Source organism: Mandrillus leucophaeus, unplaced genomic scaffold, assembly GCF_000951045.1.
Source record: "Mandrillus leucophaeus isolate KB7577 unplaced genomic scaffold, Mleu.le_1.0 Scaffold612, whole genome shotgun sequence".
NCBI classification, from domain to species: Eukaryota; Metazoa; Chordata; class Mammalia; order Primates; family Cercopithecidae; genus Mandrillus; species Mandrillus leucophaeus.
The window spans coordinates 20,463-44,555 of NW_012106609.1; the positions used below are offsets into that span (position 1 = coordinate 20,463).

Here is a 24,093-nt window from a genome sequence, read left to right on the forward strand (position 1 = left end):
ATTGACTTTAAAATTTTCAAGTTAAACAAGATTCAATGAAAGAAACAGTGCCTTCATGTTCTTCAAAGGCATGTGAGCCATAGAGTGGCTGAAGCTAACCTAATTATGTTTTCTTTAATGTGAAATAGCTATTTACCCGACATTCCATTTGCATCTCACCGTCACATTCAACTGGCTGGGACATTGATTTTTTTCTAAGGCTTCCTTTGAACATGAAAGTGTTTTTCCTGTTTCTCTCCACTCCCCACCTTGTGAGATCCATGATAAGAATGAATCAATAATTACATTGTTGCATAAAAATGAATATAAATTTTATTGAAAAACAACACCAGCAACAACGTGGGGAAAGCATACTTAACAGCCACCGGCCCACACAACTCAATGCACACATTATGAGAAGTAATCACCTCTTTCAATTGCTGACTATCTACTCCAAATGAAAAGAAATTATAGACCTAAGATAAACCGAGGTGGGCTATAGAGGCACACCATCTTTGAAAATTTTGCCAATAGCAAATGATGTAGTGATGCTGTTAACTCTCTGTTTGCTGCAGACAGACCAGGATATCTCAGGAATTAATTGGTTTCGAGAAGAGAAAACCCACTCCTTCTAGTGAACATGGCATCTAAAACCTCAGACCACTGGGAAAACTTTTCTCCTTTTCAAGTCCTTTGAGAAGAGGATTTCACAAACTTTCTTGGCAACTCGTTCCTCCTGCTTAACAACAGGAAATAGTTCTTTATGTCTAGCCGAAATCCTTCATGCTTCAGTTAGTCTATTTATTTCCTTTTAATCTCAGCAGGCAGTGAGGAGGCTGTCCTGGTAGGACAATGTAACATATGGGGAACTCACAATGATCATAATCGGATTGAAAATGGAGTCCAGCTGAGCTGGTGGCACTTCTGAAACAAGCTGGAGAGAAGTGAACTGCAGTCATGGTGGTAGTGCCTCTGCCTACCACTCCTCCACCCTCGGTTCCCTTCTGCCCTGTGGCCTGGGGGCTGCCATCCCGAGAACTGCAAGCAGATACCCTCTGAGTTTTATCGGTTCCAATCCTTCATTGGTATAGTAATGAGTGTAGTCACAGCTGTTCCATCCAGTCCTACGTCCAGTGCTTCTGTTTCAAGAAGTGATTTCCAGGCAAAACTGTCCCATCACATCCCTTGTCTTTTCAACACACCAGGTTGCCCCCCAGGATGCCTTCACAGCTTGTGCGTGACAAAGATGTCCTCCGTGTACCCATGAGGAAGCGCTGAGAAGCCACGAGAAAGCACCTAGTGATTTTAACATAAACATTTCCACAGCATTTTCAAGTTCTGCGTAAAAAGCCGGGTGATAGAGCGGCCTCGCGGCGTATACAGCCGGCAGCTCCGCACTTCGGACACCTGGGGGCGCCCGTGCCATTCCGCCGGCGACTGGGACTCGTCGCCCGGGAAACAAAGATGGGGATTTGAAGAAAAGCCTTCAAAATGCAACTCCGAATGTCTACCCTGAGCAGCATGCGTGTAAAAATTCATGAAGATTAGATTTCATTTCATGTATTTTTACTTCAGTGGAAAGAAATGCAGGTGATTTTCTGACTGCGCCTACAGCTGTCTTTACAAAGGGGGTCCTTGGTTAAATGAGAGGGAGGGGCTTGCCGATGCCCTGCGGTGCTTTGAGAGGCGGGGCCTCCCTCTCTGGTGCTGGGGACAGCTCCTATTTTGCTGGGTGGCATTCTCAGCATGCTCCAGAATGTATTGATTAATTATATTACATATCGAAAAGGTATGGGGTCTCCAGCAGGACTAGGCGAGGCAGCCAGCGCGGGGTCCAGTGAGTGACATGCGTCATCCAAGGCACTTATTATTTTGATGAAACAAACACATTTCTTTCAGCCCATAAAATCAGAGGTGTGCAAGAAGGCTGTTTTCAGGGTGTAAAACTCCCCTTGTTTCCCTGTGGTGGTGCATAGCTGTTATGCCTCCGGGGCCTTTGTGCATTTTTCAGGTGTAAGTGACACAAGGCTGGCTGAGTGGCCTCGGTGGCAGAGACTGCGGAGGGCGCAGGACCAGCCCAGGGCAGTTCAGTCCCCCAGGGGCGACACCCCTTGTGCTCGATGCCCCCGGTCTGTTGGATGATGGGCACCTTTGTGAGCTGGCTCTGGGCTAGGCCACCCTGCTGGGTGGCAGTGGGGACTTTTAGGGGAGGGATCCCGTGGGATAATGAACAGAAGTGTCCGGAGCCTGGATCTTCAGTCAGGACCTGGGCAAGGGAGGCTGCTGCCACCTGGCAGTTTCCTCACCCTGTGCTCTGGATGGCCAGGCCCCCTTTGTTCACCTCTGTAGCCCAAGCATCTGGCACTTACCAAAGCACCCCATGGACATTTGTTGGATACAGGGATGTGAGGGTGAATGCCGCGGAGGAAGCTGTGAGGGTCCCAGCTGGCCCTGGCTGTGGCTGAGCCTGGAGGCCTGAGGAGGGGCAGTGGGGAGAGGTACCAGGCAGTGCTGGCTCTCAGGGGTGGGGGGTACTGAGACAGCCAGGGGTCATGGAGCTGGAGAATCCAGGAGTTCGGCAGGGAGTGTGTCTGTGTGCCAGGATGGTTCTGCAGTAGCCATGTGGGGCCTCTCTCGCCTTTCCCTCTCATGTGCCCTCGCTGAAGCCAGCCTTTCCTCCGTTGCCATGGCAACGGCAGCCTGAGGCGCTGCTGAGGGCCAGCTGGGCAGCCGAGGCCTCTCAGTCTGGCCTGAGCAAGCAAGGGGCCCTGAGCTGTCCCCATGCAAGGTGAGACTGGAGGTGGGTATCTTCTCAGAGAAGGGATGAAAGGAGATGGGATGGGACGTTTGCTCTGAGACAGGCACAAAAGCTGTTCCCGTGCAGCTGGAAGTCTTCCCAGCCCTGGCTTTGCTGGTAGAGACGCTGGGGGCAGGCAGAGCCCTGTTAAGGTGTGAGTCTCCTCGGCATTGCCGCACTGCACTACTCACCTGATCTGCGGCCAGGTCCTTATTCACGGCTATCTGCAAGGCTCCCCAAGGGCCTGGCCAGCCTCTGGAGGCTCCCTGTGGAGGCGGGGCAGGGGCCTGAGACCCAGGCCCTGCGAGGGCCTGGAGGGCACTCCAGGCCTTAGACTGAACTAACTACCCTGTGCACTCCTCTCAGAGCAGAGCTGGAGGTCTTACACACTCAGACACAGGCTGCAGCTCTGCCGACAGTGTCCCTCCCACCTGCACAGCCACAGCGGGCATGGGCTGCTCTTTGCTTTGGAGTCTCCTCACAACTTTCTGGTTGTCACATTCCTGACTATACTTAGGGATGGTGGAGATAATCAGCTTCCAGCCAGTTGTGGGTCAGCTAGATTCCTCACCACACCCTTTTACTAGGGCTCTCGAAGAACAAGAAGTAGCTAATGAAGAAGCAGCAGGATGCGGAAGATGATGAGGTCTGGGAGGAGAAGATAGTCCAAGATTCCCTGGGGGCCTGGAGCTGTCGAGAGGCATGGTGATGTTGCTTGAAAGGGGCTCTGTGATTCAAGGACAACTCAGCCTTGCAAATCATGTCCCCTTGGGCACGAAAGAGAATTCTCTAAGCATCATGTGAAAAGCTGTCAACCTGGGCAATATCCCTGCTTTCCCACATCAGCCCTACAACAACAACAACAACAGCAGCACTAACACGAGAAGGGGCATCTGGATGCAGGTGTACAGTTTACAATACCTTAGATTTACATAGCACCTTTTTCTTCTAAAGAGCCACTGCTTCTGTCCCCTCAGTCACAGCCACACCTGAGTGAAGCCTTCGGAACACAAAGATCACAGCTCCTGTTTCAGAGGAGGGACACTGAGGCAGAGGCCTAGAAGGGATTTCATGCAGACTCAGTGGCGTCCAGGGCTCCCTGCACTTCCCTTGAGCCCTCCCTGGGGAGGTCTGGCTTGGCCCTTTGGGAGGGTAAGACCGGGGCACAGGCCTCACTGGGCATTCACCTTGTATTTCAGGATGTAGGAGTAGAAGTTGTGGTTGGCATTCTCCAGCACCATGACATAGACTTCCTGGCAGCCAGCTGTGCTGCAGCTGCCCTCCCAGTAGCCCTCGTGGTTCAGGGTCAGGGGCCATGTGTCCTGCCCCTTTACCAGGACTTTGGCAATACCATGCAGCTTCAATTTGAATGGGATGTTCCGGTTGGCAGGAAGCACACCCGACAGAGGCTCCAGCAGCTCATTGTCCTGCCCCCAGTTGCCAAAGCTCTCAGGGAACATGGGCCAGTTCACCTTGGTGTTGGCACAGCATAGGAGGTAATTAAAGACGAAGATGTAGTTTCCTGGTTCCTGCCTCTTCTTGACAAAGATCTTGAGGGCAAACTTGCCGGCATGGGGCAGCTGGACTTTCAGCTCGGTCCGCTTCTCCCAGTGCAGCTGGAAGATGTAGCGCCGCTGTGTCTCCTCAGTGATGGGGCCATCATCCCCATGGAGGGAAGCCAGGACGTTAATGCCCTCCTCTACGCTGAAGCTGATGGAGCAGCGCCCATCGCTCGTGTGGATGATAGGGTCAGGGTGGGAGGGCTTCATGATGCCCATCTGCTCCGAGAACCAGCTAGGGCCCACGGGCTGGTGAAGCTCAGCAGGCAGCCGGACACCCATGTCCACATAATTGCACTTGAGCGTGTACTCCAGCACTGAGCTGTAGATGTCGGAGTTGCCCTTGGCAAAGATCTGCAGCTTGTGAGTGCCCATGGTTGGAGGGTACACCTCCAACTTCATCCCATTCTTCCTGAGGCTCAGCAGCCCATGCTCTTGCTTGCCGTTGAGCATGAACATGAACAGTGTTGGGGCGCAGCTCTCAATGGTGACCGTGGCCTTCCCGTTCACTGTGGAGAGAAAGTCGGGGTCAACAGAGATGGGTCCAGCATGTGCTGACGTGTTGGTAAATGTTTAACAACTGTCTCCCTGGGAGAAAAACGTCTTGACTTATAGTGCTTGCCTATTTCCATGGTGTCAATACTTTCACCACAGTCCATTTCAAGCACCCAATATGACTTCACTGAGCGCGGCAGCAGCCAGTGGCAGCACACCACTGGAAGGGTTCCCTACTCCCTTCAGGTAGTTTTCTTTGAGATAAATGAAAGCTAAGGAGCCTCTAGAAAAATTTGTCCCCAGCGGTATGTGTGCATCCTGCCCATTTGATTCACATTAGATGAAGGTTGCCTGTGTCCAGAGAGGGTCATGGGGCAGGAGGGGCACCTTCTCCCCCAAGTATCAGGTCTAGCTTTCACCTTGCTCCCTCCAGCATCTATCTAAGTGTCAATGCTGTCATGTCAACACATTGTCCTTAAAACTAGTGAGAATGGGTTCACTCCTTGAGACTGTGCACAGGAGGTTGGGGTGGGGCAGTTCCCTGATCCCCACCTCCCCCACCCCATGCTTCTCACATAGGTGTATCTTAGCCATGTTTCAGGAATGGGTCCTGAAAAGTCAGTGTGTGCACAGGAGGGTCTTTTGCAACCCCCACACTGCCACACACCACCACCCCCGCCACCGTCTCTCCCTTTACTCTGCAGTTTCATCTTCATCTGTCCTGGTCATTGATTTTCAGGGAGAATTGGTCAGTTCTCTAGTCTTTGTAGCCCATGAGGACCCACCTGCCTGGTCCTTCCTGGCTCCCAGGGCCACAGGGAGGGGCAGTGGCTTCTTAGAGCCTCGCCTTACTTCTCTCAGAAACTGGTCATCTGCTCCCAGCCCCAGCAACCTCCCCAGCCCTGTTCACAGTTGAGCGCAAAGGAAGGAGAGAGGCTGTCTGATCCACGTCACCAGGAACGTTCCCCTAGCTTGGGCTCTTGGTGGGGGAGGCAGGACACTGTGCCTGGGCTCTAGGATAACGGCCTGAATACACTTCCCATTGAATGTGCATTCCATGCCAACTCCCACCTCAGGAATGGGAGAAGCCCACACGGGCCAGCATGATGGGGAGGCTGCTTAGACAGCTCCTCTACCTTCTTCACGGCTGTTCTACCTCGAAAGCTGTCCCAGCCTTCTCAGATGCTGCCCACTCTGCACCTGCCCTGCACTCCCACATGTCCCCCCCCACTGCCTCCGTTTCCTCTCTGCCCCTCAGCTTTCTGGCACCCCAGTGACTTCCCTCTGCCCCCACCCTCCAGTGACTTCCTAATAATGAGGCCCCTCAGACCTTGGAGGACCTAGGCTGCTGGCCTCCACGCCTTCCTCCGAGTCCTCTCCTCCCTTTGCAACCCCCACTCTTTGAGGCCTGGCCCTCATCCCACTCTCTGAGCACTGCTTAACCCCAATGCCATTGCTTCCCCTTCTGTTACACTGAAATCGTGTGAGTCTTGGTGCTTGAGTGCTATTTTATTTGCCTACTTGCTTTCTCTACTGCCTTCAGCCACTGCATGCCACATCTGTCCCACGGTAACCTCCAAAGGAAAGTGACCAAGATCAACAGACTTGTTATCTCCTCTTGGTGAAAACCCCCCTCTCCCCTCACTTCTGAACTAGCTCAGTGGGCAGAAGCTACCTCAGCTCCTCACTGCGCATGGCCCCTGTCCTGTTCCATCTCACAACTGGCTGTGAGTCCTGCACAGTGAGGCCCAGATCCCCCTGCGATTCACTTTTGATTGTGGAGCACCACCCAGCACCCCACAGAGCAGCCCCAGGGCTCCTTTGAAAATGTTTGCCTGGCTACTCCCGGGCTCATGACAGAGCCCTGAAGCTGGAGACCCATGCGGAGACCTGTCTCTTCCTGCCTCGCCAGTATCAAGCGCTCTCGTAGATCCTCCAAGGCCACACCCTTCATGCCTCAGGGTCCTCCCACCCACTCCTCCCTCCCCACCACTTCCCCCAAACCTGGATAAGGCCTCGTGGTAATGTCCCGATGGCAAAGCAGCCCACCCGGACCCTTCAGCTGAGGCTGAGTTCCCTGGCAAGCTCTCTCCTAGCCCTGGCTCTCCTTCAGAGAACGTTCCACTGCTGTAATTCATCACGTGAGCACTTCTGTGTAGTGTCTGAACTCCTTGCCGGGCTGTGGGCTCGGTGGGGAAGGGGCCAGCCTGCTTCATTTCCTGCCATGTCTTAGTGCCTGGTTGTGGTGTCTCACCCAGAGGGTTCTTGCCAAAGGTGTGTTGAATGACTGGGAAGACTTGAAATAAAGGACTGGTCACCCCTGCAGACCTCTGTGGGAGCCCACGGGCTCTTCCAGTCGACCCGCCTCCTCCACCTCTCCTTTCCCCTCCGCGGCGCTCTCCTGGAGCCTGGCAGCTTTCCACCCCCTTATCTAGGTGCCCTCTTCCTTCCCTTCCTTTCTGCTCACCTCAGTTTCCCTATTTTGCTTCCTTCCCCTCCCCACTCTTAACTAGCTACCACAAAGAAATACTCTGTAAATATGTATCAGATATATGGAATCATATTTAGGTTTAGATTTCTATAAATTAAGGAATCTGGTGTTTATATTTTTATGTCTCTTGAAAAGGCAAACTCCACTCAATGGCATCAGTTTGGTATTGCTTTGACCTGGTCAGTTCTTTCCGATGGTTCAATGGCCTATGATACATTGAACGAGCCCTCCATCTATTGTAAGTGCAGGAAATGGATTCCCAAAGTGAGCAACTTCAGGCTGTTATTTTAGCCGCAGGAGCTGCCAGGTATTTGGAGATGGAAGAGTATGCAAGAGCTCAGCAACCTGGCAAAGGAAGCTATTGTGTGGTGGAAGGGACAAGTCAGTTGGAACTAACTTGGGGGCATCTGTGCTTCAGGCTGCCTCATTGCCCTGCAGTGTGGGTGGGAGCTCCCCAGGGGCTCTGGGCCACCCACAGGCACTTTGTGCTAATAGTCAGTGTGATCTCAGACCTCCTGTCCTGGGTGGATGGCGTCCCCAGTGGCAGAGACAGTGCCGCCAGGCAGTCCTTTGCTGAGGTGTGGGAGGCTGGGCTGACCTGACTTACAGGGCTCTGCAGTGTGCCCAGGCTGTGTGCCCAGCACTGGATCAGGTGCCAAGGCCTTGGAGAGGCATAAGAGACAATCTTCCACAGAAGGCCCTGCATTTTTGTGACCAGTTCTGGCCCCCTCAAGGTAGCCCCCATATGCCTCAGAGTATGCAAACATACTCAGCTGCTATGGCTCCATGGTGAGGGTTGGGGGAGCAAATGTCAGCCTAGGCCAGCCATGGGAGATGGCTAAACTGGGTATCCTATACTGCCCCAGGAGAGTGGGCTGGAAACCACTGGGTCCCGCCTCCAGAAAGGAGGGGTACTGAGCCAGCCAGACAGAGGTCTGGAGCCTGGCCCTCATCTAGGGGTGCCTGAGTTTGGAGGCTGGGGGCTTACTGTGTCCCCTCTTCTCCTCTGCCGCCTAAAACATGTCGATCTCTGTCTAGCTACTATGCCTGTTCTCTTCTCCCAAGACCCAGCTCAGTGGCCACCTCCCTAAGGAAGTCTGCCCCAACTCTCTGTCTTGGATGGGACTGCCCCCACCTGTCCTGGGAGACCCCTGCTGCTCCCCACCCTTGCTGGTTGGACCACCAACACCCAGATTGCAGCTCTGCTGAGGCCATGTATTCTCTCCAGCAGGAGTTGGGGAAGAGAACACAGCAGGCCAGTAGCTTCTGTTGGGCACCTGAGCCCAGAGGCTATGTGTAGTGGGGGTGACGCAGTCCTTTTCCCTGCTCTGTGAGCTGAGAGAGACTCACCCAGCTAGGAACCACCCAGCCCTGGCTTCTGTGACAGGCCAGGCTGTGTGTCCAGCCCTCAAGTTCTAGGAAACCTTCAGCCTTCAGACACATCCCTTTCTGGGTTTATGCTAGTGTGAGTGAGCTTCTGTCCCCGCTGATGTGGCCTATGGCCCTTCCCTGCCCTGATGGCCTGGGCTGCCTCAGCAGCCCCCACACATCCACATGCACACACAAGCTTTGTGCTAAGCTCACAGGCCATGCTCCTGGAAGGGCATGCCCTGAAAGCACAGTGTCAGGCGGGCTCCTGGAGGACAGTGCGAAACGCTCCATCCCTGCTGCTAGCACACAGGCACCTGCTCCGGGCTCACCTGTTCTGATCATGGAAGTCTCCGGGTGGGCACTCAGCATCCCTTTGTTGTAGAATTCACTCTTGTGATACATGTTGTTCTCAAACTGCCTCAGAGATTGAGGAGGTTTTAGTAGCTGCCAGTTCTTGTTGTCTGGGAAGTGGTCCTCGATGAACAGTGCAGGATGGGTGAGGAAGTAGAACTCATTGTAGCTGGAGCAGAGACAAACTGGTTAGCAGCCAGCTCTGTGTAGAGGAGGCAGGGGCCCAACACACCCACCGGAGCAGTCCTGTGGACATCCTGGATGGGAAGAGGTGCCATCTCCAACTCTAACATGGGCACTGGAGACTCCTCCTCAGTGGATGCTTCCAGAAATTGTAGCCAAGGCAGGGTCTGAGGTCGCTTCTAAGGGAAGCCACAGTGCCCTCAGTGCCCTAGGGTGTCGTGGGGAAAACGGACTCCCTCATGCTCAAAGACAATCCGAAGTTCAAAGGGGGCAAAGGCATAGCCTGTGGAACACGCAGTGGGGTTGTGGGAAGACAGGGAGACAGAGCGCTTGAATTCACTGCCTCCATCTACCACAGCCTGTTTCTGTGCTGTGCAGCTGTGCTGGTGGGGACCTTTTGTGGCTCTCCAGGACCCAATGGAGTGCTGACTCTCCGGGTGTTAGTAATGGGGATCAAGAGAAGAACAGGGAGGCCCTTCCTGAGACGGGGGAGGCTTTGCTCTGCCTAAGAGGAGCAGTGTTGAGAATAACAGTGGTAAAGAGGGCATCTGTGAGTGCGTGAGCCCTGCGTGTAGGATGTGTGTGCACATGGCTTCTATTTGTCCCATGTGTGGGAGTGTCAAGATTTAAGCTGCAAAAATCAGACAGAGCACACTCATGTTTCTGAATAAAAAGGGATCTGAGCTGCTGATAGCATCATGATCCATGAAGAATATTGTATGTAGCCTCAGGTTAAGGCCAGGGCTGGCCAGAGCCCCAGAGGATAGAAATGCTCCAGTCCCCTGCACCCCAGCCGCCCTGCCCCACTGTGCCTCACAGTGACCCTGCACCGCCAATAGCACCCCTTCCCCCAAAACCACAGCCCTTTCCTCAGAAATGTGATACGTTCTCACTCAGACCAGAGAGGAAAAGGAGCCTGGTGTCTGGGCAAAATAGTAAGAGAACATTCTGGCATTTGTGCCTGGTAATGCGGTCAATGGCCAAAGTCTGGAAGGGAACCTGCCAACAGCTAAAGAAGGCTATTAGCCCTGCCTTTCCTCACATGTGACCTGGGGGCAAACGCTCCAGGCTTTCAGTGCTTTGGTGGAGGGAGTTATAGGGAGTCAGAGGGGGGTGTTTGTCAGTGGAGGGTGAGGTGACAAAAGGGTGTGGGTCCTCACAATTGGCCCGGAGCCAGCCCACTTCAGAGCCGGGAAGGGGTGAGCGTGGGGCCTCCTGGCTCTCCTTCCTCTCCCGCTTGGCTTTCTCCACCTGCTGCTTCATGCAACCCGGCACCTCCTCCACTTCCACCTGCTAGACGCCCAGCAGAACTGAGACAAGTACTTACAGGAAGGTGAATTTGGAGGTGGTGGTGTCCACCAGGCCGCTGCCCCAGGTGCTGTCCACCAGGTGCCATCTTCCCTCCAGGTACACAGCATTCCAGGCATGGTCAAACTCCCCCGAGAAACTCTGCCCTGTCTGGTAGCCGAAGCCCTTGGAGTAGCCAGGCACGGTCATACACTGCACTCCGGCGATCCTGGGGGCAGGACAGGGGGTCTGAGAGGGGGATCCTGCCGCGACTTGCCTCCAAGTCTGTCCATGGTCTCAGGTTTCAGGCATGTTTGCTGCCCATCAGTCCTCCCTGCCTATCCTTTTTCTTGCTTCTTGTACTCACATATAAACAGCCTTGAGGACTTTTATCTCTGGGCATGGGGGACAGGGAGATACAGTGCTGGCTGGTCCTGTCGGTACAGACTGGCTGCAGTCTCCGCTGTCTGCTCCTCCCCTGAGACCAACACCATTCAGATCAATTCTGAAATGTTCATCCCTAGAGCCTGCTCGACACGCTCCTCAAGCAGCTCTTCAGCAGGAAAAAATGGGGGCAAGCGTGAGGTTGGCTTCAAGAAAATAGGAGCCGGGGAAATGACAATGTTCCTGCAACAAAACCTACACGCAAGGGATGAGCACAGCTGCTGGGAGAACCAGGGCACTCTGGACATGTGACTGACGCGATGGGTCTCGTGACACACGTGAGATGTTGGGGGGTTGCTAGTTGTGAGGGTACAGAAGACAAGCCCTACTCCGCTGCTATTCCTCCCAAGGAAGCCTGCACGGGAACCCAGGGGCAGGCGGTGGGTGTCTCCAGTCCTGGCCCAGGGAGGACTGGCCAGCTGCCAGCTTGCTCAGGTCTTACTGGTGGGCCTGTCCTTTGTGAATGGTGCAAGAGCCATCATGGTGCATTCAGGTCATTTGCTGACTGCCTGCCCTGGCCACAATTCTGGAGTCTTCTGTGGCCGTCCTGAGGGGAACGGAAACGCTGACCAGTCAACCTGAGCTTTGGGGTCCTTTTGACATTGTGCTCCCCACTGCTCACGGCAGAGATGGCACCGCTTTCTGGGAACCTGGATGGGAAGATGGGCATGGGTCATCTCTGGGGACGACATAAAACTAGACATTTGGAGCTGAGACCCTGAGGCCCAGGCCTGGGCTGTGGGCACCAGCCCAAGGCCAAAGCAAGACCCCAGGTATCCTTTCATGGCCAGCTAGTCTTGCTCCTCAGCAGCCCTGCTCCCCCGAGGACAGCCAAGGGAGGATACTGTGCAGACAATTTCACTGGTAGTCTGACTTAGGGACATCCCATGCTAGCCCTTCTCCAGCCTTTGTGTAAATTAGAAAAGGTGCCCCTTCCTCAAGACATTTTCCTTGCACTCATAGAAAATTGGTGTAATAGATACATAACCTGCGAAACCGAGGATGTGCTTGATGCCCCTTTGATGGGGCTCCTTTGAGCACCACGCAGGCTGCTCAGTCCCAACTCAGTGCTGACCCTGTGCTCTACTCTGCTGAGCTAAGTCTGCAGACCAGGGTGTTGGTGTGACCTGTTTCAGTGAGATGGGCCCATGGGGGTGGGGCCCTTCCACAGACCAGGGCTCCAGCCTCAGTTGCTGTAAGCAAGAGGGCCATGGAGCCTTCCAGGGTAATAGGATGAAATGGCCATGCATCTACTATAGGAATGGGGGGAATCTTCGCAGTAAAAATGAACATGTAATTTAAAATTAGCAAAATATTGGATTAAATATTACTAATATATATCACTTGCTGAGAGAGTAATTGGGATCAAATGTGATGTCCTGAGGGTTAAGAAATTCTACTTTCCCTGCCCTCATTGTTTCTTCACATGCATGCAATGAGGACGTGTTACAATGTCTGCCTTAACCTCTGCTCACCTGCGGAAAGTCCGGGTCACTAGCGCTGAGGTTCCTCAGGGGCTTGGAAGTTTTCCGGACCCCGCCCTTTTGCCTGCTGTTTCACAAGAGGAGGTTCAGGCCTCCTAAGCCCTCTAAGGAATCCCATGAGAACATACCAGCTGGGCTCTGTGAGAAGGCTTCTTGGAGCACTTGGGGGCATGGGGACAGACTGCAAGAGAAACTAGATCCTGGTGTCATGATTTTCTGCTGGCAAAGGCCATAAGCCATTCCAGGGCAGAAAGAGGCAGTAGCTGAGGAGACCATGGAAGGAAGGGGAGCAGGTGCAGCCTGCATACCTGGAGTGCCCTCTCCTCATTTCTCTGCAGTGCAGAGAGTGGAGGGTGGTGGGGAGTGCTGGGGGATGCAGGGCTGAGGGGGTTGTTCTCAGGATGAGGAAATCTGGATGTGTTTATAGTCTGAGAGGAAACAGCTAGCAGAGAGGGACCAGTGGAAAGCAAGGCCAGAGGAGTGGGTGGAGGTGTAGGGGTGGGATAGACATTCGATAGGAGGTGGGGTCCCATCTACTCAGAGACTGGGTGAGGAGAAGAAATGTGAAAAATACTTAGTGAGCTAAACAGTGCCCCTGACACAGCGTGAACTGACAACAGCATGTCAGTCTCTCCAGTCAGTACGATGTCATGCCAATGCTGTGTGTGTGTGTGTGTGTGTGCTGCCTGCATGCACAGAGAAGGAGGGGCAGGGAGCGAGAGGGGAAGAGATGGCACAAAAGGCACCTGGTCTCTTGGCAATGGGATTATAGGTGATTTTAATTTTTTCTTGAAACTTCTCTGTATTTTCTAAATTTGTAATAATGATTATGTGTTACTTTGAGAATTGGAAAAAAACCCATAAATACTACTTAAAATTATATTCTTCAGGAAATTACTTTCCATTGCTGCCTAGAACGTCTGTGCATATCACTTTCTAGGATGACGTGGAGGGATAAGGGGAGTCCTGGGAACAATGGGGCTTGGAGAATGGCTCATTTTGCATTAAGGTGAACTGATTTAGTGGAGCTGTGGGCCTCTGGACATGCTGCCCACTGATGCTTGTCCTCTGCTCAGAGCCACCTGGAGTCAAGGAAGGAAGGAGAGGAATTTAGCATTCGTGCAGCCTCCAGGTGGTGGGGTAAATCAGAGTGGGTATGGAATGTCTTCCTGGGAGAAGCCATGTCCTAGGCCATGTGTCCAAGGGGACATCCTGCCCTCAAGGGGGTGAAGTGGAGGCAATATTGGAAGAACGAAGTCAGGGAGCAGCAGTGAGAGTGTGCCCCAGTCCTGGAAAGGAAAGGAGGAGGAAGAAGCGAGGGGCAGGGATGTCCACCTGTACTGCTCTGAGTCGGGGTGGTGGCCCCAGAGCCAGGAAATAAGGTCACCTCTCAGGTCTAATGGTCACCTCATGGGTGGCCTTGCCAGGCTTATCATGGGCAGTGAGAAAGGTTGGCATTAAATGATCTCCAGGGGTTGATTCTTCTCTGGCAGGCTGAGGAGAAGCTGAGAAGGCTGTGGGAAATGCCTGGGGCAGAAAAAAGATGAAAATATAAACTCAGCTATAAGCTTATGCCATGCTTGACTCTGATATGAGGATCTTTTATTACCTGGCAGCAATGTGCCAGATGAACTGGACAAAGAAGGTCATAATGTAAAGCATTATTGTAAATATGCCATAATTCTCGTGCAAAATAATCTGTATGTATAAGACAATGATTGTGGAACTCACAGGAGTTTCGTCTCCAGCCACTCTCGCTAGCCAGGATGAACCACAACTCTTTCATGTCATCAAAAGATCACTGGCCGCACACGCTGTGTATAAAGCACTGTAGCAGGGAATACTATAACATGACGTGGCACCATACAATGCAACACAATGTAACAACATAATAAAATATGATATCCCAAAAATAAGGCTCAGTGGCTGCCCTAGATGTGCTGACAGTTGGAAGGAGCGTGGATATGGGAACTGTCACTGGAACTGTCTCCAGAACTTTGCTTATAAAATGCCAGTCTATAAGTAAAGTCCCGGAGAGCCCAAAGGTGGAGAAATTAACTTTGCAGGCAGGAGCTCAGAGAGCACTGAAGGAGGGGCAGAGCACAGAAACATTTCCACCTCCTGAAGAGCTCCGACCAGCCACCCCAGAGCCTAAAATATCACCCAAGGAGATTTATTTAATGACCTCAGACTGCAGAATCTTCGCTTCTACTTTACAGAACTGACAACCTCAATTCCACCTCCATAGTTCATGGCTGATAGGTATCCCAAGCCACAATGAAAACATGGATGTAAGATGCCCTGAACAAGCTTCCAAGGAGCACCCTGGAGGATTTGGAGAAAGCTGCAGCCCCCTCTCCAGCAAACGTCAGGGCTCAGGGACTCAATCAGAGAAGCCCTGAGGGCTGCAAAGAACCACATGGCCACCAAATGTGACCTGATGGGAAGAGACTGAACAGAGGGGCAGCCAATGTCATTACCTGGGTACCCTTGATGAACCCTGAAGCTGCTGAGTCTTCTATGAATGCATGATCCTTATTATTTAAAAAGATCTGCATGTTCCAGTTTGGTGCAGTGTATCCTAGTGTATTAATTTGGTATTATTTTATACTGAGATGGTCCAGGCCCTGCCGTAGGAACTGTGTGATGCTGCTACAGTCAGCACCAATGCCAGGCCCCAGCAGCAGTGTGGCTGAAATATCTGGGTGGGCAGGTGCACCCTCCACCAATGGGCTTTGACCACGGTAGACTCTCCCAAATCTGATCACCTCTCCCAGAATGTCTGAGCCAAGTGGGGGAAAAAGGGAGGGAGGGTGCCTGTAGGAGAGACAATGAAGTATGCTTTTCTTTTGCTATTTTGTTGAAAATACTGTGGTTTCTATAGTGCAGCAGGACAAACAAACCATGACTTATCTTTCACAATTTATGTACTTGATTTCTTATAATCTGACAGTGTGTTTATATTTCTCCCATGTGCTCTCTTTTCCCTTTTCTTACACATTACCCTTACAGCTAGGTCAATAACAAGTAATCCTGCTAATAATTTTCTCTCCAGGGCCCTGTGCAGAACCTCATGGGACGTGACTTCAGAGGCCTCCTCTCTGACAGGTGAGGGAGGAGTCAGCTATTCAGAGAGAGAGGCTGCCTTGCCTGGGGACACACAGCTAGCCAGTGGCCGAAGCAGCAGTGGATGCAGTTGTCCTGATGCACCTTTGTGTTTCACCAGCTCTTTTGTAAATCAAGATTTTGTTTTGGTCTGTACACTTATAGGTGGTACAGAGAGTGAAATGAAAAGATGGTTTGCACTAGTGACATAGCTTATCTTTGTGAGTGCCACCCTTTGGTGTAGCTATAAGTGTGGGGGGCTAAGATGTCCCTTTCAGAGGCCTTATACACCAGCATCAGATTTGGTGATAATTTAAGATTATCCAATGAATCTGCATCTCCCAGAAGAAGGCTTAGATGGCCACTCCCTATCTTCTGGGGCCTTTGGAACCAAGTGATGTTTTAGGATTATAGGGGACATACTGCTAACCAGAAGCAGCCATCTGACTGTACACACTCCTGCCCCTGCTCTTGGTGACAGCTAGAGGATGGGTGGAAAGCTAGCTGACATCTGATTGGTGACAACCAGCTCCCTTAGTGTCAGGGCTCAAACTGGTAATAAGCGCCTGGCTTTATCCAAAGTCTCTGAAAAACCTGCTAGCTGGTGATGTGAAAGCCATGCTAACGGGAAGAGAATTTACTGGAGGCTGACTCAGGGGCAGCAGTCTGGGGAATTAAGCTTGGCTCCTGCGAGGAAATTAGGCAGAATCAATTAAGGATGCGGGCAATTGAGGCAAAGAGACATTAATATTGGGTGATAGAAAGTCAGAAGGAAACTGGACCAGCAGTTACAAGCTATAGCACTAACCAAAAAAACCCCACATCAGTGACTTGGGAAAGACAGAAGGAAATGAATGAAGTTGTGAAAATATCTGAATTTCCCACCAAATTACTTTATTAAATCAGTCTTTAATGAGGCAATTTCAGGGAGGTAGAATGGACTGGCAAAAAGTAATGATGTCCGTGTGGGTACAACTCTGTCTAAGAAGCCACCCTGACAACCAAGCAGGGATAAATCGGCAAGTGTGGATTACATGTCCTCGGTTATTAAGGAATTAGCTAATTAATTTACCAAACTTTTGGCAGTTATTTTAAAGGTAAAGAGAGTTAGTAGAGGGATGCATAGATAGGTTACTGATCTTTAAAGAAAAAGTTAAAGGAATTCAGGGGACTGTGAACTATTGTTACATATCTCAGGCGATGTGAGGAATTTTGCACATGGTAATCACCATGTTGGAACTAACTTTAAATGATGCAAAATGTTAGCGAGAGTTTCAATGATAAGCTGCAGGCCAGAATAGGGCCGTTGTTAAGTATCTGGACCTGGGCAAAAGCTGACAGTTTCACTCAAGGCAAGTGTCAATTTTCGGAATCTATGCAGGCTGGCGGAGTCTGTAGGAAAGTTCCACAGAGCAAAAGAACTCCAATCGTCAAGAAAGACAAGACAGGTTAAAAAACACCCACCCCAAAGTCGGGTTGGTAAACCCCAAAACTGCAGTCTCATTGAGTCCTATAGCCCTGCCAGGTATAGATGAGAGCACTGAGGCTGCAAAAGGTTAAGTGCCTTACCAAAAGGAACAAAACGAATAGGTGGTAAATGAAACACTGGGAGCCAGGTCTTTCTGGCTTTAACTTTGGCACTCCTTCTAAAGGATGCTAGGATGCTTATACTGGATCAAGGAGGCGATACCACTCTACGTGGTAGACCCAGGTCTTTCTAGCTTCGAATCTGGCATTCCTTCTACAGTATGCTAGAAAGCTTATACTGGATAAAGGGGGATATATCCTGGAACTTGGAAAAAATGCTAAGCATTTTCAAATTTGCAAAATCAGATGAAAATAATCATGTTCTGAAAGATGCTAGGCACAAATGGAGCTAAGACTTGTGGCTATTTCATCAGTTAAAAGAATAAGCCCCATTCCACGTGAGTCTGCTAGGAATATCCTGTCATTTCCTGTCATTTCTATATGACAGGGAAGGTTGTGGGCTGTCCTGGAGTGGGGCCTGGGAGGAGCACTGGGGAGAGGGAGCAGGTGTGCATGCAGAGGTGGACGGGAAGGTGGTGTCACACAGTGCAAGGCTGGAAACTTGGCTGAGGTCAGATTTTGGAGGACTTTGCCAGACAGTGTGATCCTTTAGCGGTGTTAGGAACCCAGGACCAGGGGAGCCTGGGTAGAGAGGCCAGTGAGGATCCAGGTTCCTGGAGAGGCCCACAGGCAGCAGGGGGTATGCTTGGGTCTGGAGTAGGGGGTGGGAAGCAGCCAGGGTGGCATCTTCTGTACCCTGACCCACCGTGACTGCCTCTGGGGCTGTGGTCTCAGGGAATGGCCTTGAAAGTGAGAAAAGGGAAAAACAGGGAGCAGAGCAAGAGGTCGTTAGAGCAACTCAGCAGCCGGGTGGGTGCCTGTTCTTGGCAGTGGTGATGGGGGACAGGAGGCAGCACAACAGGGGGTTTGGGCCAGGAATAGGTTGCATGCACCCAGTGCCCAGCAGCTGCCGCCTCTGCACCACTGAGGCCATCACAACTGCCTGCCTGTGGACTAAGTGTTACGCTTGTTTTGATGAATTGCCACCTGCAGTTCTGGTGGACTGACATCTGGGTGCCTGAGAAGACTCACTCCCAGAAGCCTACAGAGACAGTGGGCAGCCGTTCATCCACCCCCTGGGGAGGGGTTCTTTGATGGCCCCAGAGCTAGCTGACTGTTTTCTGGGGGAACCCAGCAGACCTCAGAGAGTAGGCTCAGGAAGCTGTGGAGGTCAGTGGCCATCCCCTCCCCCACCCCACATCTTAAGCCTGTTTTGAGTCACTGGGAACCGGCAATGGCCCATTCTCCTGCTCAGGCCAGAGCTGTCTCCCACCCCAGCAACCTGGCCATATGCCCACTCCCAGAGTGCTGAAAATGGAGCCCAGCGACTCCAAGAGAAGCTGCTTCCTAGTGATTCAGCTGTCCAACTGACAAATCTTTTCAGGTGGGAGATCTTTTGTTTCCCCCAAAAGAGGCCCCCTGTGTCAGCCCTGAGGACAGCCTTTCACAGTCCCCTTGGCATCTGCAGCCACTGTCCTCCCGCTCCCAGGCCTGCTATTCTTTTAACCTTCAGCTGCATAGAGATGGGAGAAGGCGGAAAAAAGGCTTTTTATAACCAAATTATCTCTGTGCATTCATCTGCCATTATGTTAATGCATCGCGAAGCCCGGCAGATGGTACAAAGTCAATTATGCTGGTGTTAAAAAGGGAGAAATTGACCTTTTCAGGACTCACTTGGGTTCCAGAGCAGAGTTTGCAAACTCAGGTTTCAGGCCTGGCATGTGGGCAAAGGCACATGGCACTGTGGAAGAGGGAGAGGGATGGATCTGGTGGTCAGCACGGGGACTCCTGTCTCTCGTACCTGCACATTCTCTCAAAGAGGCCAGCGTAGCCGTCACAGTTGGTCTTCTGGGTCCGCAGGATGTCAGTGGGTTTGAAGGCTTGGCGGTCCTTCTCCTGAGCAGCTGCAATGTCGTACTCTACAGGGCGGGTGAGGGGATCATGAGGAACCTGAGCCTGGGAGGTGAGAAGACTCCACCCCCACCCCTAGCTGTGCTCTGGCCGTCACCAGCCCCAGGAAACCACAGTGGGCTGAATGGAACTACAGCCCCAGCCCACATGGGATCTGGGAACTGTCACCTCTTTTTGCAAGTGGTGAGAGGAGGAGCAGGCCTTGGCAGAGGGTGCCACCTGGCTCCCCAAACCCCTGAGGAGGGGCTAGGAGGAGAAGGGAGTAGGACAGTGCAGGGGCATGGGACTCTCTCCGCTAATCCCCACCACACAGCTCTGCACACAGTTCCAGTGAAATCACTGATCCCGTCTTCCTGCAGCCCAGAGGCCTCACGCTGACCCATAGGGCACACAGAGCTCGTCCCCAAGTGGAGAAGGCTGCTCTCCCACAGCCTGTCACTTCACTAAGGAGGGGATGAAGACATTGCAAAGAAGCCTGAGGCCTGCGGTGAGGCCCTAAGGCAGAAGTCTCTGTAGCCACTGAGGACCCAAAGGGACTGTGTATGTGTGTATTGGCATGGGGATAGGAGCGGTAACGAAGTCCTATAAATGTCCTGTTTCTGACCCTGCCCCTTTAAGGCACAGGCACAGCTGGTGGAGTTGGGATGGGAGCTGGGGTCTCTCACATCCTCAGTTTGGACCTCCTACCTGTGCCTGGCAAGCTCATTCTCTAAGCTGCATTCCCTACTGTTGTTCCAGAAGAACAAAAGAAAAGCCCAGTGGCAGCAGGCTGAGAAAGACCCGGCTGGTCTTTATATCAAAGGACTAGGAGTCCACCTCGTGATCTGGCCCTGTCCACTTTCATTTGTGTTTGCAAGGGGGCAAGGGGCAGCATCCCTTAGCCACCACCTCTGCAGTTCTGCTTGACCTGGGAGCTTCCCAAGGCCATCCTGTGGAGAACTGTGGGCAGCTGCATAGGCCTAGGTCCCTCAGGTGGCTCCAAGAACCTTGGAGACTGAGCTGGGACCAGTGGCCAACATTGCTAGTGTAGGAGCAGGAAGTGGAGAACCCACTTTTCCTGGCTCTGGTATTTAATGAACCCTCTGATATTGCAATCACTTTTCAAACAGCTGCAAGTTCTCCCCACCAATGATCATCCTTCTTTGAGATGACCTGCTGCTCCGGGCTCTCACCTCTGTGGAGATGAGACAGAGGGAAGGCTGGGACAGAGGGAAGGCTGCTGCTGGATGAAGTTTCCAGCTCTGGGCACTGGCTATGGGCAGAAGGCTGCAAGGGATTCTCCTCCAACTAACTTTCATGGAGACTAATAGCACATGGTAAATTTTATCCTCCTTGGTAACTCTCTGGTTCATCAGTCCAGTCTCCTGGGTCCCTCTCCCCGCCCACCTTTCATGTCACTCTGCACATGTGAATAACCTGATAGGAGCAGAGGCCTGCGGGGAAAGGAAGCAAGGGATTCTAGAGCCAGCAGTGCCACAGGTGGGCCTACCTATGTGATGGCAGATCCAGATCCAGATGGCACGGACCCTTTCCAGGTCAGTATGGGCCTCCTGGAGCAGGTCACTCACCAGTTCGTCTAGGCCACTCTTGGCTGTCACCTGGGGAGCAGGAAGGGGATGCTGTATTAGGGCCTCAAGGAGGGGCTGTTGGCAGCCCAGTACCTTGCACCTATAGCCAGTGCTGCTCTTCCCCCAGGCAGAGAAGCTGGAGGAGAGGCCCTGAGGGGCAAAGGCTGGCTGAGGACCAATTGGGAGGAAGTGGGGGAAGTTGGACAGGGCAGGTGGTGCTGACCAGCTCAATCACAGGCCCTAGAGCCACCACAGCTTTTCTCGGCAGATCTGGGGGCTAGCCAGGCAGGCATCTGGACAGCTGTAGCAGCCCCTGGTCACGGTCAATACTAAGGATTTAACATAATCCTTATCAAAATTCCAATACCTTTTGGTGCTGAAATGGAAAAATCAGTTCTCAAATTCCTATACATTCCAAGTAGCCAAAACAATTTTGAAAAAAGAACACATTTGAAGGACACAAATTTCCCATTTTCAAAACTTACTGTAGAACTACAGTAATCAAAACAGTTTGATACTGCCATAAAGATTATATAGACAAATGGAATATAACTGAGAGTCCAGAAACGGACCCACATATCTATGGTTAGCGGATCTTTGACAAGGGTGTCAAGTCCATTCAGTGGGGAAAGAAGAGTCTCTTTTACAAATGGTGCTGGGACAATTGGGTTTCCACATGCAAAAGAATAAAATTGGATCTCTACCTCATGCCATATACAAAAATCAACTCAAAATGGATCAGTGACTCAAATATAAGAGCTTAAACCGTAAAACTCTTAGAAGAAAACACTGGGGTTAACCTTCATGACCTTGGATTTGGCAATGAATTCTTAGATATGGCACCAAAGGCACAAGCAACAAAGAAAAAAACAGATAAAAGGCCATTCATGAAAATAAAAAATGTCTGTACATTAAACGATATCATTTAGAAAGCAAAAAGATAACTTACAAAATGAGAGAAAACATTGCAAATCATATATCCAATAAGGGCTAAATATTCAGAATATAAAAAGAACTCCTAGAACTCCACAAAAACAAAACCAACCCAATTCAAAAAGGGACAAAGGACTTGAACAGATATTTCTCTAAAGAAGATATACAAATGGCCAATAAGCACATAAAAATTGCTCAACATCCTTAGTCATGAGAGAAATGTAAATCAAAACCACAATGAGATACACTGAAGACCTAATGAAATGACTATTGAAAAATGAAACCAGAAAATAATGTGTTGGCACGAATATGAAGGAATTGGAACCCTCGTACGATGCTGGTGGGAAGGTAAAATGGTGCAGCTGCTGTGGACAACATTTTGATAGTTTCTCCGAAAGTTAAATGTAGAATTATCATATGATCTAGCAATTTCAGTCCAAGGTATACACCCCAAAAAACTGAAGGCAGAGACTCAAACAGACATTGTTTCCCCAGTGTTCATTGCAACAAATCCACAATAGCCAAAAGGTTAAAAAACATCCATCCATGAATGAAAGGACAAATAAAATAGAGTATATACAGTATGTATACTATATAATGGGAATATTATTCAACTATAAAAAGAAGGAATTAAGTTCTATATATGCTACGACACGGATGAACCTTGAAAACATGATGCTAAGTGACATAAGCCAGACACAAAAGGACAAATATTGTATGATTCCACTCATATGAAATACCTAGAGTAGGAAAGGTCATAGACAGTAAGTAGAGATTACTGGGGGCTGGGGGAGGAGAAATGGGAATTTCATTGCTTAATGGGTACAGAGCTTCTGTTTTGGGTGATGAGTAGACAACATTGTGAATATAATTAATGCTAGTGAATTGTACATTTAAAAGTTATTAAAATGGCACATTTTATGTTATTTTATGATAAAAAAGAACAAATTAGTTTTCTTCCTAGGGGCCCTCAGGGAAACAGGGCTGAGGTTGCTGGAAGGTGGCCCTGACCATGTTTAATCTCTGTAGAGAAGCTGGGGCAATGGGTCCTGCAATGGTGCCCACATTCCCCACAGCCTCCACCTTGAGGGTACTCCAGGACCTTGTTTTCAGCTGGAACCATCTCACTGCTCACAAGGGACTCCAGGACCCACCTGCTGACCACTGGCCCAGCACACTGGCACCCTGACCTCTGGAGACCTCTGGGCCCCTGTTCTACTCTCTCAGCTGCTTTCTGTTTCATTTTCTTCTATGTCCAGCTCCAACGCCACAGACTTTGTCCTTGTCCCTGTCCCAGGGCCCCGAATGGTACTCAGCATTGCTGGCCTGCACTGCAGCCTGGTGTCCTGACTTAGCCTTCTACTTCAGTGCCATGGCTTCTGGTCCTTTGGTCCCCACCTCCTGGCCCCACCTGGGCCTGGCTTGCTCTGGCCACTCCCTGCTCTGTGACTGGGTCTCTGGCCTCTGCTGGCTTCCTGGCACTGTTTTCTGAGTATGGCTAGCAGCCTGACCCATCCCTTCTGATGGTCATTACAAAAGTCCGGGCCCTTTGCAGACTCCTGACCCCACTGACTTCCCTCAGTCACAGGGAATGGCCTGGCCTCCACTTCATAGCAGGCCAGGTGGGACTTCCTCACTAAGAGCCTCATCCTCCCCTCCTGCTTCAACTATCTCTATGTCTCAGATCTTCAGCCTTTGCAGGGACTTCCCCTCTTCAATCAATGGCCTCCTTCTCCTACGTCCTCACCTCCTCCCTTCCTTTCCTGGCTGCCCCATGCCGCCTTGTTCCCCCACCTTAGGATGCCCTCCCAGTCTCCTCAGTTCTGCTCATGTCTAGCCTCCCCTTCTCTGCAGGCTCCTGTGGGATCTTCTCCTCACTCCCCACTACTCACCTCCGGCTTGCTCTTCCACCCACCTGAGGTCTGAGGCCTGAGGCCTCCAGCCCCTGTGCACTGCCCCTCGCAGGTAAGGTGCACTTTGATGCTGCAGTAGCCAACATGAGTCTGCCCTGATCTCACTTGAGCAGATAGCACAGCTCACACAGTTGACCACGCCTGCCCCAGGGAGCCCCTCCCTAGACCTTCCAGAACTCTGACCCTTCCTGGCCTTGCCCCAGCCTCTTTGATGGCTCCACGCCCTATGGGCTTCCTCCGCCCCCGCAATATGATACCCAACCTATGGCTTCAGCTCTTAATGAAATCTGATGACTCCCAATCAGTGTCTCCAGCCCAGACCTTTCCAGGCTTGTATATTCAGCTGCCCAGGGGGCAATTCCCCCGGGTGTGCCACAGAGAGTAGGGCCCCTCATATCCCAAACACACTCACCCCCTAAAACCTGCTCCTTCTCCCTTGCTCCTCATGGGGAGGCACTGATCCACCCTCCAGGAGTCAATCCAGCCGTCCGGGAGCCCCTCTCCCCCACCTCCCACCCACTCCACACCTTCTGGTGATGGAGTTCTTCCCCTCTGCCCCTAGCTCAGGATTGGCCTTTCCACTCCTCTGTTTCCTCAATGTCTCCACTTAATCCAGGCCATGTCTTCTGCCAGGA

The 24,093-nt window shown here is 51.5% G+C and overlaps 1 protein-coding gene across 2 annotated transcripts in view; it reads right to left on the bottom strand.

The window, feature by feature from the left end:
- Positions 1–290: 290 nt before the first annotated feature.
- KY (kyphoscoliosis peptidase) overlaps positions 291–24,093 on the bottom strand; it is a 50,358-nt gene continuing 26,555 nt past the window's right edge. The window contains exons 7-11 of one of the 2 annotated variants that reach the window (XM_012000021.1): positions 20,534–20,642; positions 18,935–19,052; positions 10,554–10,742; positions 9,022–9,212; positions 291–4,844 (exon numbers count right to left, since the gene is read on the bottom strand). In XM_012000021.1, the coding sequence (XP_011855411.1) occupies positions 3,949–4,844; positions 9,022–9,212; positions 10,554–10,742; positions 18,935–19,052; positions 20,534–20,642 (1,503 nt within the window). In that variant the 3' untranslated portion in view covers positions 291–3,948. The remainder of the gene's footprint in view (positions 4,845–9,021; positions 9,213–10,553; positions 10,743–18,934; positions 19,053–20,533; positions 20,643–24,093) is intronic. The other variant, XM_012000022.1, reaches the window with a different exon arrangement.